A 12154-nucleotide genomic window follows, 5' to 3' on the forward strand; every position below is an offset into this window, starting at 1 on the left:
CTAATCCCCTGCTTTCAGACCCCTAACACACAGCCAGCCGGAGCCCCGGAGGGTCCGAACCTGCAGCTCCCTACACTTACGTGCCCGCTCTCCCCGGCGCTGACCTGCAATCGGGCGCACGTCCGAAGCACAAGAAAGGTTCTATTCCCCCTCACAGGCCAACCGTGCCGAAGGACCGAGCAAAGTACACACGCTACTAGGACCTCCTCCCTCCCACGGAAAAGCTACGGCCAGCCTCCTGCTGCAGGAGCCAGCGCTGGCCAGCCAACAGCAGCCACTGCATGTAAAAAAGGCAAAAAAGCACCGTTCAAATACCAGTCCGACTAACAATTCGGCTTCCTCTGCTGCAATAGCACCGACCAAGAGTCCTCTCATCCTTTGGAACAGTTTTATTTGCGTAGCTGATATTCAGTGATCAGCTTTCTTCACCTAAACCAGCAGTTCACTTCCCCCCGGGGCGGCCAAGCGTCACCGCAGCGTGGAGAACAGCAGAAAACTACCATTCCTTGTGTCCTGCCCAGGATGAAGTGGTGAACTGCTTTCAGTTCAGCGGGGATTTCTCCTCTCCTCACCAGGGGTGAGGAGGGACAACAGACACAGTCAGGTCCCTCTCTACCTCTGCTTCCTATGGAGTTTTGCTGGAGCGTTCCCCGGCTGCTGCAAGAACAAAGCCCTGGTGATGTCCCCCCAGCCAACAGCTCCCCCCACGTGCTACCCTTACGGTTTCTGGTCTTTTCATACAGGTGCTACAAAGCTCCTTGAAGGCCCAGGAGACTTTCCATAGCCCACGGAGCGGTGGTGGAAGGACGCGTCTCTGGTGCTCTCCTGGACCCTACCGCACTCTTACCCTGGCTCATGGGTCACTCGCACCCGCTTCCTTTTTTTTTTTTAGGACTTCAAAGGCGGATGTTAGCGTGATGGAGAAATTCAGTATTTGTAGAACATGCTTTGCCTAATGAGATTACATGAACGAGCTAATACGGAGAGTATTTTCTGGCTCTATTTCCAGCGCTTGTGAAAACAAACCCGGCGAGAACCTAGCTGCACATGCAGTGATGTGTTTAATGGCAGTTTCCATCACCTGCAAAGATCAGAACCGGATTCCCTACCAGAATCCCCAGCTGCGTGCGGAGACTGAAGCCAGACATCATCGCTGAATGGTCTGTTATCTCATACTGAGCGTTTGGGCTGTTTCCCTAACCTAAAGTGTAACCAGCAAAGAACTTCTCATAACCAAAACCAGATTTACAGTTAGCTTAGGAACAGGATCTTTGTCCCTTCAAACTCCTCCCTACAACCTACACGCATGTGTAGCCTGCAATTACGTAACCTCTCCACCCCTCTAAACCTCTTCCTTTGCTCAGCTCCATAACCAAAACCCACACGAGACCTCCAGCCTACTCAAGCAGCTGTTAACAACAGATACTGAGGCTTGTACACTGAACTGGTTTTGCTCTCTCAGTACTTAGATTTTTTAGGGTTTTTTTTTAAATCACTTAATCCTAATCCAAGCCTGGGCTAGTACGTAACCTCTCCACCCCTCTAAACCTCTTCCTTTGCTCAGCTCCATAACCAAAACCCACACGAGACCTCCAGCCTACTCAAGCAGCTGTTAACAACAGATACTGAGGCTTGTACACTGAACTGGTTTTGCTCTCTCAGTACTTAGATTTTTTAGGGTTTTTTTTTAAATCACTTAATCCTAATCCAAGCCTGGGCTAGGTCAACCCAGCCCAAGCAGTGCAGTACCCCATCACACTGGGCATCTGGGCTACGCGGCACAGGAGGGCGCGGGAAGGCTCACAGACCGTGCTGGCTGTATCTGCACAACCACTACCCACCTCACTGGAAAGGATTAAGGCAGGTTTTTATTTATTTTTAACCCTTCCCAAACAATTCAGTTAAAGCTTACCAACAAACATCTAGTGGAGCCACCAGTATCTCCTTCTACTACATCCCTACAGGCAATAATCCTATTCCCTCTCTAGCCAGAGATGCTTGCAAGAACTGCATGAATTGATGGTGGCACAAAGGCGCTACGGGATTTGTACGGATTTAGAGGCAAAAACACACAGTTAATTAGCACTTTCATATTTTTGTCCATTTCTTCATGCATCTGTGGTTCCCATACATTTAATTTCTTCTTTTACATTGTAGTTTTCCTCACCTGTCTGGGATTTCCACCAAACAACACAGGGGAAGAAACTCCCAAAACTTAAGACATACGCAAAACAGACAAAAGAAATCACTAAAAGCTGCAACTTGAGAGTTTCCATGCTCCTTACCACCGTACATCTAAGGCAAACTCAATACTTCTGATTATTATGGAAAAATATTAAAGCCTGTAGCTGATGTGTACCAAGTTTATAAAACAGGATGACCAAGCCTTTTAAGTCTCCATAAAACGATTACCTCATTCCAACTAGATCCCCAGGAAGATTAGTATTATGGAACTGGATATCCCACCGGAATAAATCCACAAGCGAGTGCTTCACAAAGGCACTGGAGTACTTATTGTTCCCACCAATAAGAACGCCTAATCAAGTGGTGGCGATTAATGAACACTGAATGATCACATGCACTGAAATACCCCAAACAACTTTTCTTCCTAACATCATGTTCCTGCATTTGCTCATACCTTAATTTTTGGTTTCCTGTTTCTGACAGACATACGCAACCCCTAACAGTTCCAGCAAAACCTGGAACGACTCCGGCAGCAATAAGGGGTATTGCCAGTGGATAATACACTTTCCCATGCAAAGACAAGCTTTTAAAAATAAACCCAGGGAGAACATACAATCATCAAAATTATTTCACGCTGCTATTAAACACTTCATTATTATTTTTCTCTTTTTAAAGACTGAAGTTATTAGCTTAACATAGGGGTGGGAGTAGAAACTTTATGAATATCCCAAGCTACCACCGCACCTCTCCCAACTGCGCGCCGCAGTATCACGCTCCTACACCCCCTGGCAGCCCTCAGCACGGCTGTGGCAACCGTCAGATCCAAAGGCAACGCTGCTAAGAGGCGAGTTACCCCGCTACTACGAGGCGAGTTACCACGCTACTACACACCACTGAGAAAACACGCGACACGCAGAAGCTGAGTACGTGAAGGGGGAAGTCAAGATTGTGTCTGCTCACACTGTGGGCAGGACGGGGATAAAACCAGCATCCAATTCATGCTACGGGGTTTTTGAACGGGTCTCTCACGAGCAGAAACCTGCAGAAGTTCCCAGATATAAAGCAGAAGTGTCCCTGTGATACTTTTAATCAACCTAAACAAGCACCGAACGTGTGCCCTGTAGTAATCACGGAGACACTCCCTTAGCCCAGAACTGCCCAAACCCCTACACATTCCCTTCCAACAGCCGATACAGAATGCAGTCAGTAAGGAATCACGTGCAATGACCGTGATCCCCTCAAACACAGCATCTCAGCCTGTACTGGGATACCACCTACACGCAGGCTCCCATGGTTCGCAGTAAGCCTAGCAGCAGCCCCGCAAACTCCCCAACACACACCTTCCCAGGCCATCAATCTTCTGTCCACATCCTCTACTTTTATCAGTAACTACCTTGTGAGTGCAACTAGGAGGATGGAATGCTCCAAACTTCTTACAGAGCTATGGCATGTCTTCATGTGTAAAGAAGGACGCTCAGAGCAAATAAGGAGCCCACACATCCTTTTTATAGTTGCCCAGCATGACATGAGAATCAAGTTCCTCCAGACTAAATAGGTCAGGATAATTTTTTTTTTAAGCACGTAAGTTCTTAACAAGTGCATAAGGAGAAGCTGAGAAGTCAGTAAAATAACCCAAAAAAACCCCAAATCACCAGCACCAATTTTGGGAAGTGAATACTGAGCTTGATACAGAAAGTACTCGGCAACGGTGAAGCGTCAGTTATGCTGCTGTGCAAGGCTTGACCCCAATCTGCTAGCTTTTGGACAGAGCTTACAGAAAACAAGAGTAACCAAACAAGACTGCAACAAGACCAGGGTCCCCATGTTCTGTTTACCGCTAAGGAAAGAGGTTATTTTTTAAGCCTGCCACAACAGCAGCGGAGATAAACACCGAACACGGCAGCAGCCGAACGCCAATGCCAGGAAAGACAACTGGGCTGCATTCAGTCACGCACCAGCGTTCAACCCCCTCTGCTCCTGCCCGGTGACATGCCATCGCTGAAAAACATGCTGAGGACAGAAGAAAAAGAAAACCAACCGATGCATTTAAAGTGAGACCTACGAAAGTGCTGACAAGTTCGTTCGAACTGAAAAACTAAACGCAGGAATCGGGATGATGATCAAGCGAAGCCAACCACGACCCAAAATGCCAGGCAACATGGGTGGCTTTCTCCTGACCCCCCTATACTGCTCAACACCTTTCTTGTACCTCAGCCCTAACATTCTGCAGGAAAATGTTCCTGGAATGCTTTGAAAGGAGTGACAAGAACACTCCTCTGGGCACCATCACCATGGCCAGGCAGCGTGCCGTGACCTGCAGCAGCACTTCCCACACTCAAAGGCACTTTCCCAGTTTGACTGCAAGTGACACTCCCCAGCGAGCACCAGTACAATGGTAACTGAGAGCTGCCCTGTCAGCTATGCCTCATTCTGCCCTACGCAGGGAAAAGTACTGTCCCTGCTCTAGAGGGGGATGTTTATGGAAGAAATGCTGACACGTGTTCTCTTTTGAAGGTTAATTTTAGGATTATTTGTCTGATTTTAACTTTCAGCCCACTGCTCTAACAACTTGCTGTTCTTTTTTCGGTCAGAGCATCCCACAGCACAAGTGGGAGAGCTTACTAAGAAATACTGAATATCCATGACTAATTCCAGTCATGTCATTTTTTTTCCTTTAAGGCTATCACATTCTCCTTTGTTGTATGGACCAATACTACTTTCAGCATGAAACAAAAACCTATAGTCACATTATTTTATTTAATTGCTTTAGCTCACATTTGTTGCCTTAGGAATAATAATTAACACATTTAATAAGAAATAATTGAAGTGGTCACGAAAGAAATTAAGCAGATGTTAATATCATCTGAGGTATGTAATGAATTTCTTCAGACTGGATTTGCAAATCAGCTGGATCATGAAGCATGGAAAAAGAAAAGGGAGCAGCAGAGTTTCAGCGTCATGTTCAAACTCCTTGTAATCCCAACATTGAGGAAGCAACCAGACAGCCTGCAGCCTAGAATGCCAGGAACAATCCACTCGGAACTTCATAGAACCATAGAATGGTTTTGGTTGGAAAAGACCTTTAAGATAATTGAGTCCAACCAATAACCCAACACTGCCAAGTCCACCACTAAACCATGTCCCTAAGCACCACATCAACCCGTCTCTTAAGTCCCGCCAGGGATGGTGCCTCCACTCCCTCCCTGGGCAGCCCCTTCCAGTGCCTGACAGCCCTTTCCCTGAAGACATCTTTCCCAATATCCAATCTAAACCTTCCCTGGTGCAACTTGAGGCCATTTCCTCTTGCCCTATTGCTTGTCACTTGGGAGAAGAGATCACACACACACAGCCCCCACTCAACCTCCTTCCAGGTGGCTGTAGAGAGTGATCAGGTCTCCCCTGAGCCCCCTCTTCTCCAGGCTGAACACCCCCAGCTCCCTCAGCCGCTCCTCACAGGACTTGTGCTCCAGACCCTTCCCCAGCTCCGTTGCCCTTCTCTGGACATGCTCCAGCCCCTCAGTGTCTGTCTTGTAGTGAGGGGCCCAAACTGAACCCAGCAGCTTAAGAAAAAAACGTTTTCTTAAACCACACCACATAAAAATCCCCTCTTTAAATGTCTACGTACAGAGAGTGACCCTTGCATGGAGAAGAAAAAAATGAGTCCATTCATTTCACCCTGCAACTTCTGCCTGGGAAATCTATTTTCCAACCACGAAGGGTGAATGAAGAAGGGATAGTGAAGACGCTTCACACCCACATCCACCCAGCAAGTGCTGCTGCATGTGCCCACCTGCACGGCCTGGCTACTCTGCCGGAGCAGGAGAAGATGGAGTGATTGGCACTGCTGCTGCCGCGGAGGCCTCCACTCTCCCGTCGCCTACAGCTGCACTTTGTTGACAGCACTGACCTTGGCGCTACCTGCTCCCTGCAGATAATAGCCAATTTTATCTATTTCCTCCCACCGCACCAAGCACATCAACTCCACCCCCGTACTGCTACCCCGCACCTTCGTTCCTCAGTTACCGCATCCTCACCCAGCATCCAAGTGCCCAGAACTGCTGTACCCCACCCCGCAGCACCAACAGCTCGTGCTTTCCCTCTGAACTGTGACAACCCACCGCGGTGGTTTTAGCGTGGAACTGCTCGGAGGGGTTTTTCTAAAGGTCATTGTCATCGCTCTTGTTTTAGCACGTGCTACCCCCCGTTTGGCAGCATCAGGGTCACAGACTGGCATGACCGTTTTCCCTATGCCACGGACGTTTTGACAGAAGTTAAGGCTTGCGCTGTGCCGAAAGGAAGAGCAGTCACAGATCTGCAATGACCTAGGAGGAAGTAAAAAGAAAGGGGGAAAAAAACACACAGAGGACTCAGGATTCCAAGCCCACTCTTTGTCTTTGTGCAGGGCAAGTAAATAGCAAACGTACATCACATGTTAATGGTGTAATCCCACCCTTAGTTTTATTCCTGTCTCCACATGATTCACCATCAGGCATTTCTGTATCTGTGGAGACACAGGGAATGTTTCTCCACAACCAGCTTCTTTCCAGAGGGAAATATATGAGTTAAGTGCGATGAGAAACCTCCCATTTTATTTTGGCACTTGCTAGTTCGGACAAAGGAAAAACAAGCCCCTACTGACTTCCCCATCGCCTCATCCCTAGCTTCCCGGCTCAGTTGACACCCAAGAGGCTTCTCTGCAACACTTTTGATTCATTATTTCTGAGGGAAATAAACCCACCTCACATTTCCCAGACCTGACCTCATTTAGACTGAAAAAGCTTAAAAAGAGCCAAGAAAACAACTCCTGATTGTAATTTCTTAATTACAGCGTTGAAGATATTGACAGAAGTTTAAAATCGAAAATATAAACCAAAATTAGAGCAGCCTGGCGTAGGTCTCGGTCTCGCCCTCGCCTTACAGACCCCTCGCTCCCTCTCCTCCTAACTCCTTCAAATTGACTGGAGGATGGTACTAACTGCCCTAGAGCTTTTGAAAACAGCACCTTTCCTCCCCTTTGGTTCAGGGTCAAGTGTCTGTCTTTCACTTCCCTTTCTTCCTGGCTCGTGATGGGATTCAGAGTAAACACAGCCAGCGGGGCGTCTCCTCCCTCCCTAGGGAGACGACCATCATGCTGCTTTTCAGTAGGTGCTGTCTGGATTATGTGACCCTAACCGCTACTCAGAAGATTTGTGACCATCAGCACACTGTAATTCATGTATCTTGCGTATCACTGCCTCCACACGTGTGCTATTAATCTGGTCTCTAGCTGCTTCAAACATGTCACCTGCTCTCGCTCCCGCTCGCCGTGCAAACTGAAGTGCCAGGGCAGCTGCCAACCTGCAAAACCAAAATATAACCAATAAGGTTATGTTTCAGTGCAAACAGGACAGGATTAAACTTAAAAAGGGACACTGTAATTTGTGACACGTGAATTGGGATCATACAGTTACCACGTGTGCTCCTGGTCTCAATTACAAGCTGATCTCACCAGGATTCAGATTTCCACTGCTCTACGAAGCTCCCCAGGCAGACTGATGCTTCCGAGTACAAGTCTGTCATCCAGTAAAGGCGTGCAAGGCCATGCTGCATTTCATGACTTCACCCAAAAGGTGACATCACCCTGCCCATGGCAGGGGGGTTGGAACTCGATGGTCTTTAAGGCCCCTTCCAACCCAAACCGTTCTGGGATTCTGTGATCAGTGTTCAAGCCCGTACAGACGCGCATTCTTGAATGTGCAACAGAAATACAAACAAGAAGCTTTTCTCAGTCCCTAAAGATGCCTCAGTGGTCATTACACATACCGCAGACAAACAGGAGTTGAGTAGCCACTAGTGTTACGTTTCTCTTTGTGATGCTGCACAGCAAAGTTCTTGTTACCCAATCAAGAACCACTGTTTATATTTTTAAAATCTCATTTTCTAAGCCAAGCAGATTTACAGCATATAACAAAATCAGCTTATTTTCATACACACAGTACTGTTCCAAACAGCTGGAAAAAAAAAAATTGCTTTTATTATAAAATTGGTTACATGCTGTATTGTATGCATACAGCTGCAAGAAACTCAGTAACCATCCTAAAGCACCTACTCTTCTGCTACATGCTACTCTGAAACTGAGCAAAATTGAAGTTTTGCTCAGAGTTACGCTCAGAAAGTCCAACTGTGTGGCAGGAATGGAATTACTCCAAATTTACATCTTAGATCGGAAACCTCTTCCCAAAGTATACTGCCTTTGGCTTAGGAAGCAGCAGAATCTGGCTTGGTTTTCCCAGAAAACATCACATGTAGGAGCCTATTGTTCTTAACCATCAATGAGCAAGACTGTGATTACCACTCTGCCCTTGCATCACCAGCTCCCTCCCTGCCCCTCCAGCTCCTGTCACAAAATTGGCCTTGAGTGGGACTATTCCAGAGAAAGCTATAGCAAACAGACTCCGGAGCAAAGGGCTGTCAGCAGGTCTGGCCCCAGAAAACAAGAAGCACCAGCTGCAGTTACTGCCCCTAACTCCAACGTAGCCCTTGGAGCACTGTCAGAAAGCACAGCCACCTGCCTCTGGCTCCTCCTGACATCCCAATTCTAGGATCTGGCACCATTAAAACTCTTCTTCTGACGCCTCTCTCTGATTGGAATCAAAACACAGTGTTCTGGTGAGGGTTATCAAACCCGAGCAGGTAAACATGACTGACTTTAGCCTCCTTCTGTATTTTTAAGTAGTAAGCTAAATAATAAATTACTTTAGCTACTAAGTAATCTGCTTTAAAAACAACAAATGAACAAAAAAGAGAAATAATACAACTAACCACTACTGACAAACTAATTTCATTGGTTAAAAAAAAAAAAAGTACTGCAGCTTCTTGTTTAGCAGAAATTCAGTTTTCTCAGACATTTTGCTTTTTTTGCCCTACCTCTGATACTTCTACAAGGGGAAAAAAAATGCACCTTGAAAAACAGCGAAGCGGCCACCAACACTGCCGCCAGCCGTATGGAGGGAGGCTTGAAGGCGTAAGGCCTGTAAGACAACTGACAAACCCAGGAAGCCCGGAGGGGAAAACGAGGGACCCGGGCTGGCTGGCAGCTCCGGGTGCCAGGATGGGTGCAGACACCCAGGGTGCAAGGACAAGCGCGCCGGTCCTGCTCAGCCTCCGCACGACGGGTGCGCAGGGAGGAGGAGGAAGGCTGGATGGCTGCTTGGGGGCTGGGGGCAGAGCAGATCACAGACTGAAGAGAGGCCAGAAGCAAAACACTCCGGGGAAGCAGCAAGAGCTGAGGGACAGCAGCTGGAGGATTCAAATCCTTATTTCCACAAGCTGCTGGACTTACTACTGTAATATATTATTTTTTACGTGTCTTTATTTGCAAGGAAAAAAATAATGCAACCTTTTGTCATGCCTTGGGCAGAACTCGAGCCTTTTTTTTTTTTTTTTTTTCCCCTTCTTCATAATCTCCTACGTGTTTTCCTCCCTGACAAGCACCGGGTGCCTGCAGGCCCCCCCGGCCTGTCCCTCCACCCGAGCGTGCACCGAGGACACAGCAGCAGCGCTGATGCAGTAGCAGCAGTTCCGGCACTAGGGATAAAGCTGCGTCAGCTTTCCTATTATCAACACTTCTGCCTGACCTCACCTCTCTGCTAAAAATATGACTGGGGTCCAACCCCACCCCAACCAACCAGTCTTTCTGCCTCTCGACACGCCACCTTAATTTATGAATGGATGAACAGCTCCATAAAGGTCGTTATGATACAGCTCTTTTATCTTTCGTTTCACCGATGTACGAATTAACTATGGCAATGACACGAGCAAATACTCTTTTCTAACCCTTTCTGGTACTTGCAAGAGAGTGGCTGTAATTACAGCTTTACCAACAGCTGTTTTATCTAGTTTTGAGGAAGGGTTAGTCTAGCGTTAGCGTTTCAGTTGTTTACCCAGGCAGACAAGAGTGCAATCTGCAGGCTGGAAGGACACACCTTCAGCGTATCTCAGAAAGGCAACCCAGAAAAGCTCTATTACAAACACGGGGTTCATCCCAGCCTTCCCCCTGAGTTTGCTCAGAGCAAGACGGCAAACAGAGAGGAGACACACCTACAAAAATAGGGATCTGAAGAACTGACTCAGTGTGACTGAAAGGTTTCCCATGCTATACTGCGAGAAGCACCCTGGATGGCTTAAAAGGTCATTTACTGACTACAGCGTGACAAGTCAAAAGAGTAGTTGCTATTTCTGAGAGAAAGAACGTACAAAAATAGGTAAAATATCCACCTACACTGGAATGTACTGCTAAAAGCCACATAACGCTGAAGCCCAAAAACACAGGAGATAGAGCAAGGTCTGGATAAGCCTGTGCCAACATACAAGAACACAGGATGTGGAAGTCAGCCTGTGCTCACTACTCTGGTTCTGCTTCCCTGCGCCTACAGCACCTCTCTGAATCCCTGGGACCTGCTTCAGAGGGAGCGTCCGCCCCTGCTTATGAAACCCCTGTCTAGTATCCCACTCCGTCACTAAGTATTTGGCAAGCAAATCCAAACCCAAGCTCTGGTGCCTCTGAAAGCAGCTGTCAAACAGAAACTCAGTTACCACCCAGGAATTCATTTTAAAGCTCAAGTCATCAAGCAAGATGACTTGGTGGAGCCACGGGAAGAGGGTCAGGCGTGAGAAGGTGAGGACCCCTCCCTGGAAAGCTGAAAGATGCTTGGCATCTAGCAAGGGGCACTGAGCCTGGCAGTGCTGGTGACCACGGGAGCACTGGCCACTGTGCCAAATGCCTGCACAAATTCACCGTGTCTCCTCCCTCCCCACTGTTTTTATTGGTAGAGCTACACACGGATGTCCTCTGGTGTCTTTACGCTTGCAAAGCCTTCACCCCTCGTTTTACGTGACGGGGTACTCAACTGATTTCACCATCAACCCAGATCACAAATCCCTTTTCCAAGAAGCATGCAAGACGCGCTACCCTTGCACTTTGCAGGCCTCCGAGCCATTTTAAACAGCACGCTCGGCAGAGGCCAGCGGGAGAACGTGCGACGGCGTTGTCACCTGACAGCGGGCATAACCGCGTACCCGCCCGGGCTGACAGTGACCGACCCTGCACGGGCACCCGGCTGTTGTTCTGCCAGTCGGCTGCATTTGTACAAGCTGGCAGCTCACAGCACTGTAAGCCCTGTTGAAGAGTAAAATCATGATTAATTCTATCACCGAGCACACATCCTTCCTTCCTTCCTCCGCCGCACAAACCTCACCTCTCCAGGTACCTCTTAAAAAATAACAACTCAGCACAAACCCGGCTCTCTCAGAGGGGGGGATTACAAAACACACAACAAATTCAAAGGGCAATCCGAAGCACCAACTGGGCTTTCTCATCTGGCAAAGGGTGCGTGGGTTCTCCAGGCAGGACAAGAGCATCTCGTCCCGGAGACGCCCCCTCCCACCTCGTGCAGCCGCCGTAACAATGCGACGGGCCGCAGGGCTCCCCAGGCAGGGCACCGGACCGTACCTTCATGGGTAGGCTCTGGGTCGGGCGTCAGGGAGATGTCGTCCAGCTCGCGCAAGCAGAGCCATTCTCCATCCATCGACACTCGGAATTTGCAAAGATAGATGGTCTCCATGGCAGCCTGAGTGATCTTGTCTGTGGTGGGGGTTGGCATGTCGCTTTGAGGCGTCAGAGCAGACATGATGACTCAGCTGGTACAACAACAACGGGGAGGAAAAAATAAGAACTAAACCCAACGGCTTTCTGAAGAAGAAAATAAGAGATACCTTGCTGTTAAGGGACAGATACGCTCAGGATGGCACAGAACGCTCTGGCCTTCGCATATATACAGCAAGGTAAAAATGCTGCTCCCTGAGCTGTTTTCTTCAGCTCTGCTAGAAGCTACGGATCCTAAGCGACCACAGAAAACCCGGCTGCTGCATCAAATACAGGAGGCAAGGGGGGGAAAAAAACCAAAAAAGGTAAAAAGAAAAATATAAAGAG

The 12154-nt window shown here is 48.1% G+C and overlaps 1 protein-coding gene across 1 annotated transcript in view; it reads right to left on the minus strand.

Annotated features, from left to right (window-relative positions):
• Nucleotides 1–11852, minus strand: part of LOC104504349 (protein RUFY3) — a gene marked incomplete at its 3' end in the record, with an annotated part of 29565 nt that extends 17713 nt beyond the window's left edge. Inside the window, exon 1 of the mRNA XM_010154169.1 lies at nucleotides 11675–11852. Coding sequence (XP_010152471.1) covers nucleotides 11675–11852 — 178 coding nt within the window. The remainder of the gene's footprint in view (nucleotides 1–11674) is intronic.
• Nucleotides 11853–12154: the final 302 nt, after the last annotated feature.

The sequence above is a fragment of the Eurypyga helias genome, unplaced genomic scaffold (assembly GCF_000690775.1).
Source record: "Eurypyga helias isolate BGI_N326 unplaced genomic scaffold, ASM69077v1 scaffold32526, whole genome shotgun sequence".
NCBI lineage: Eukaryota > Metazoa > Chordata > Aves > Eurypygiformes > Eurypygidae > Eurypyga > Eurypyga helias.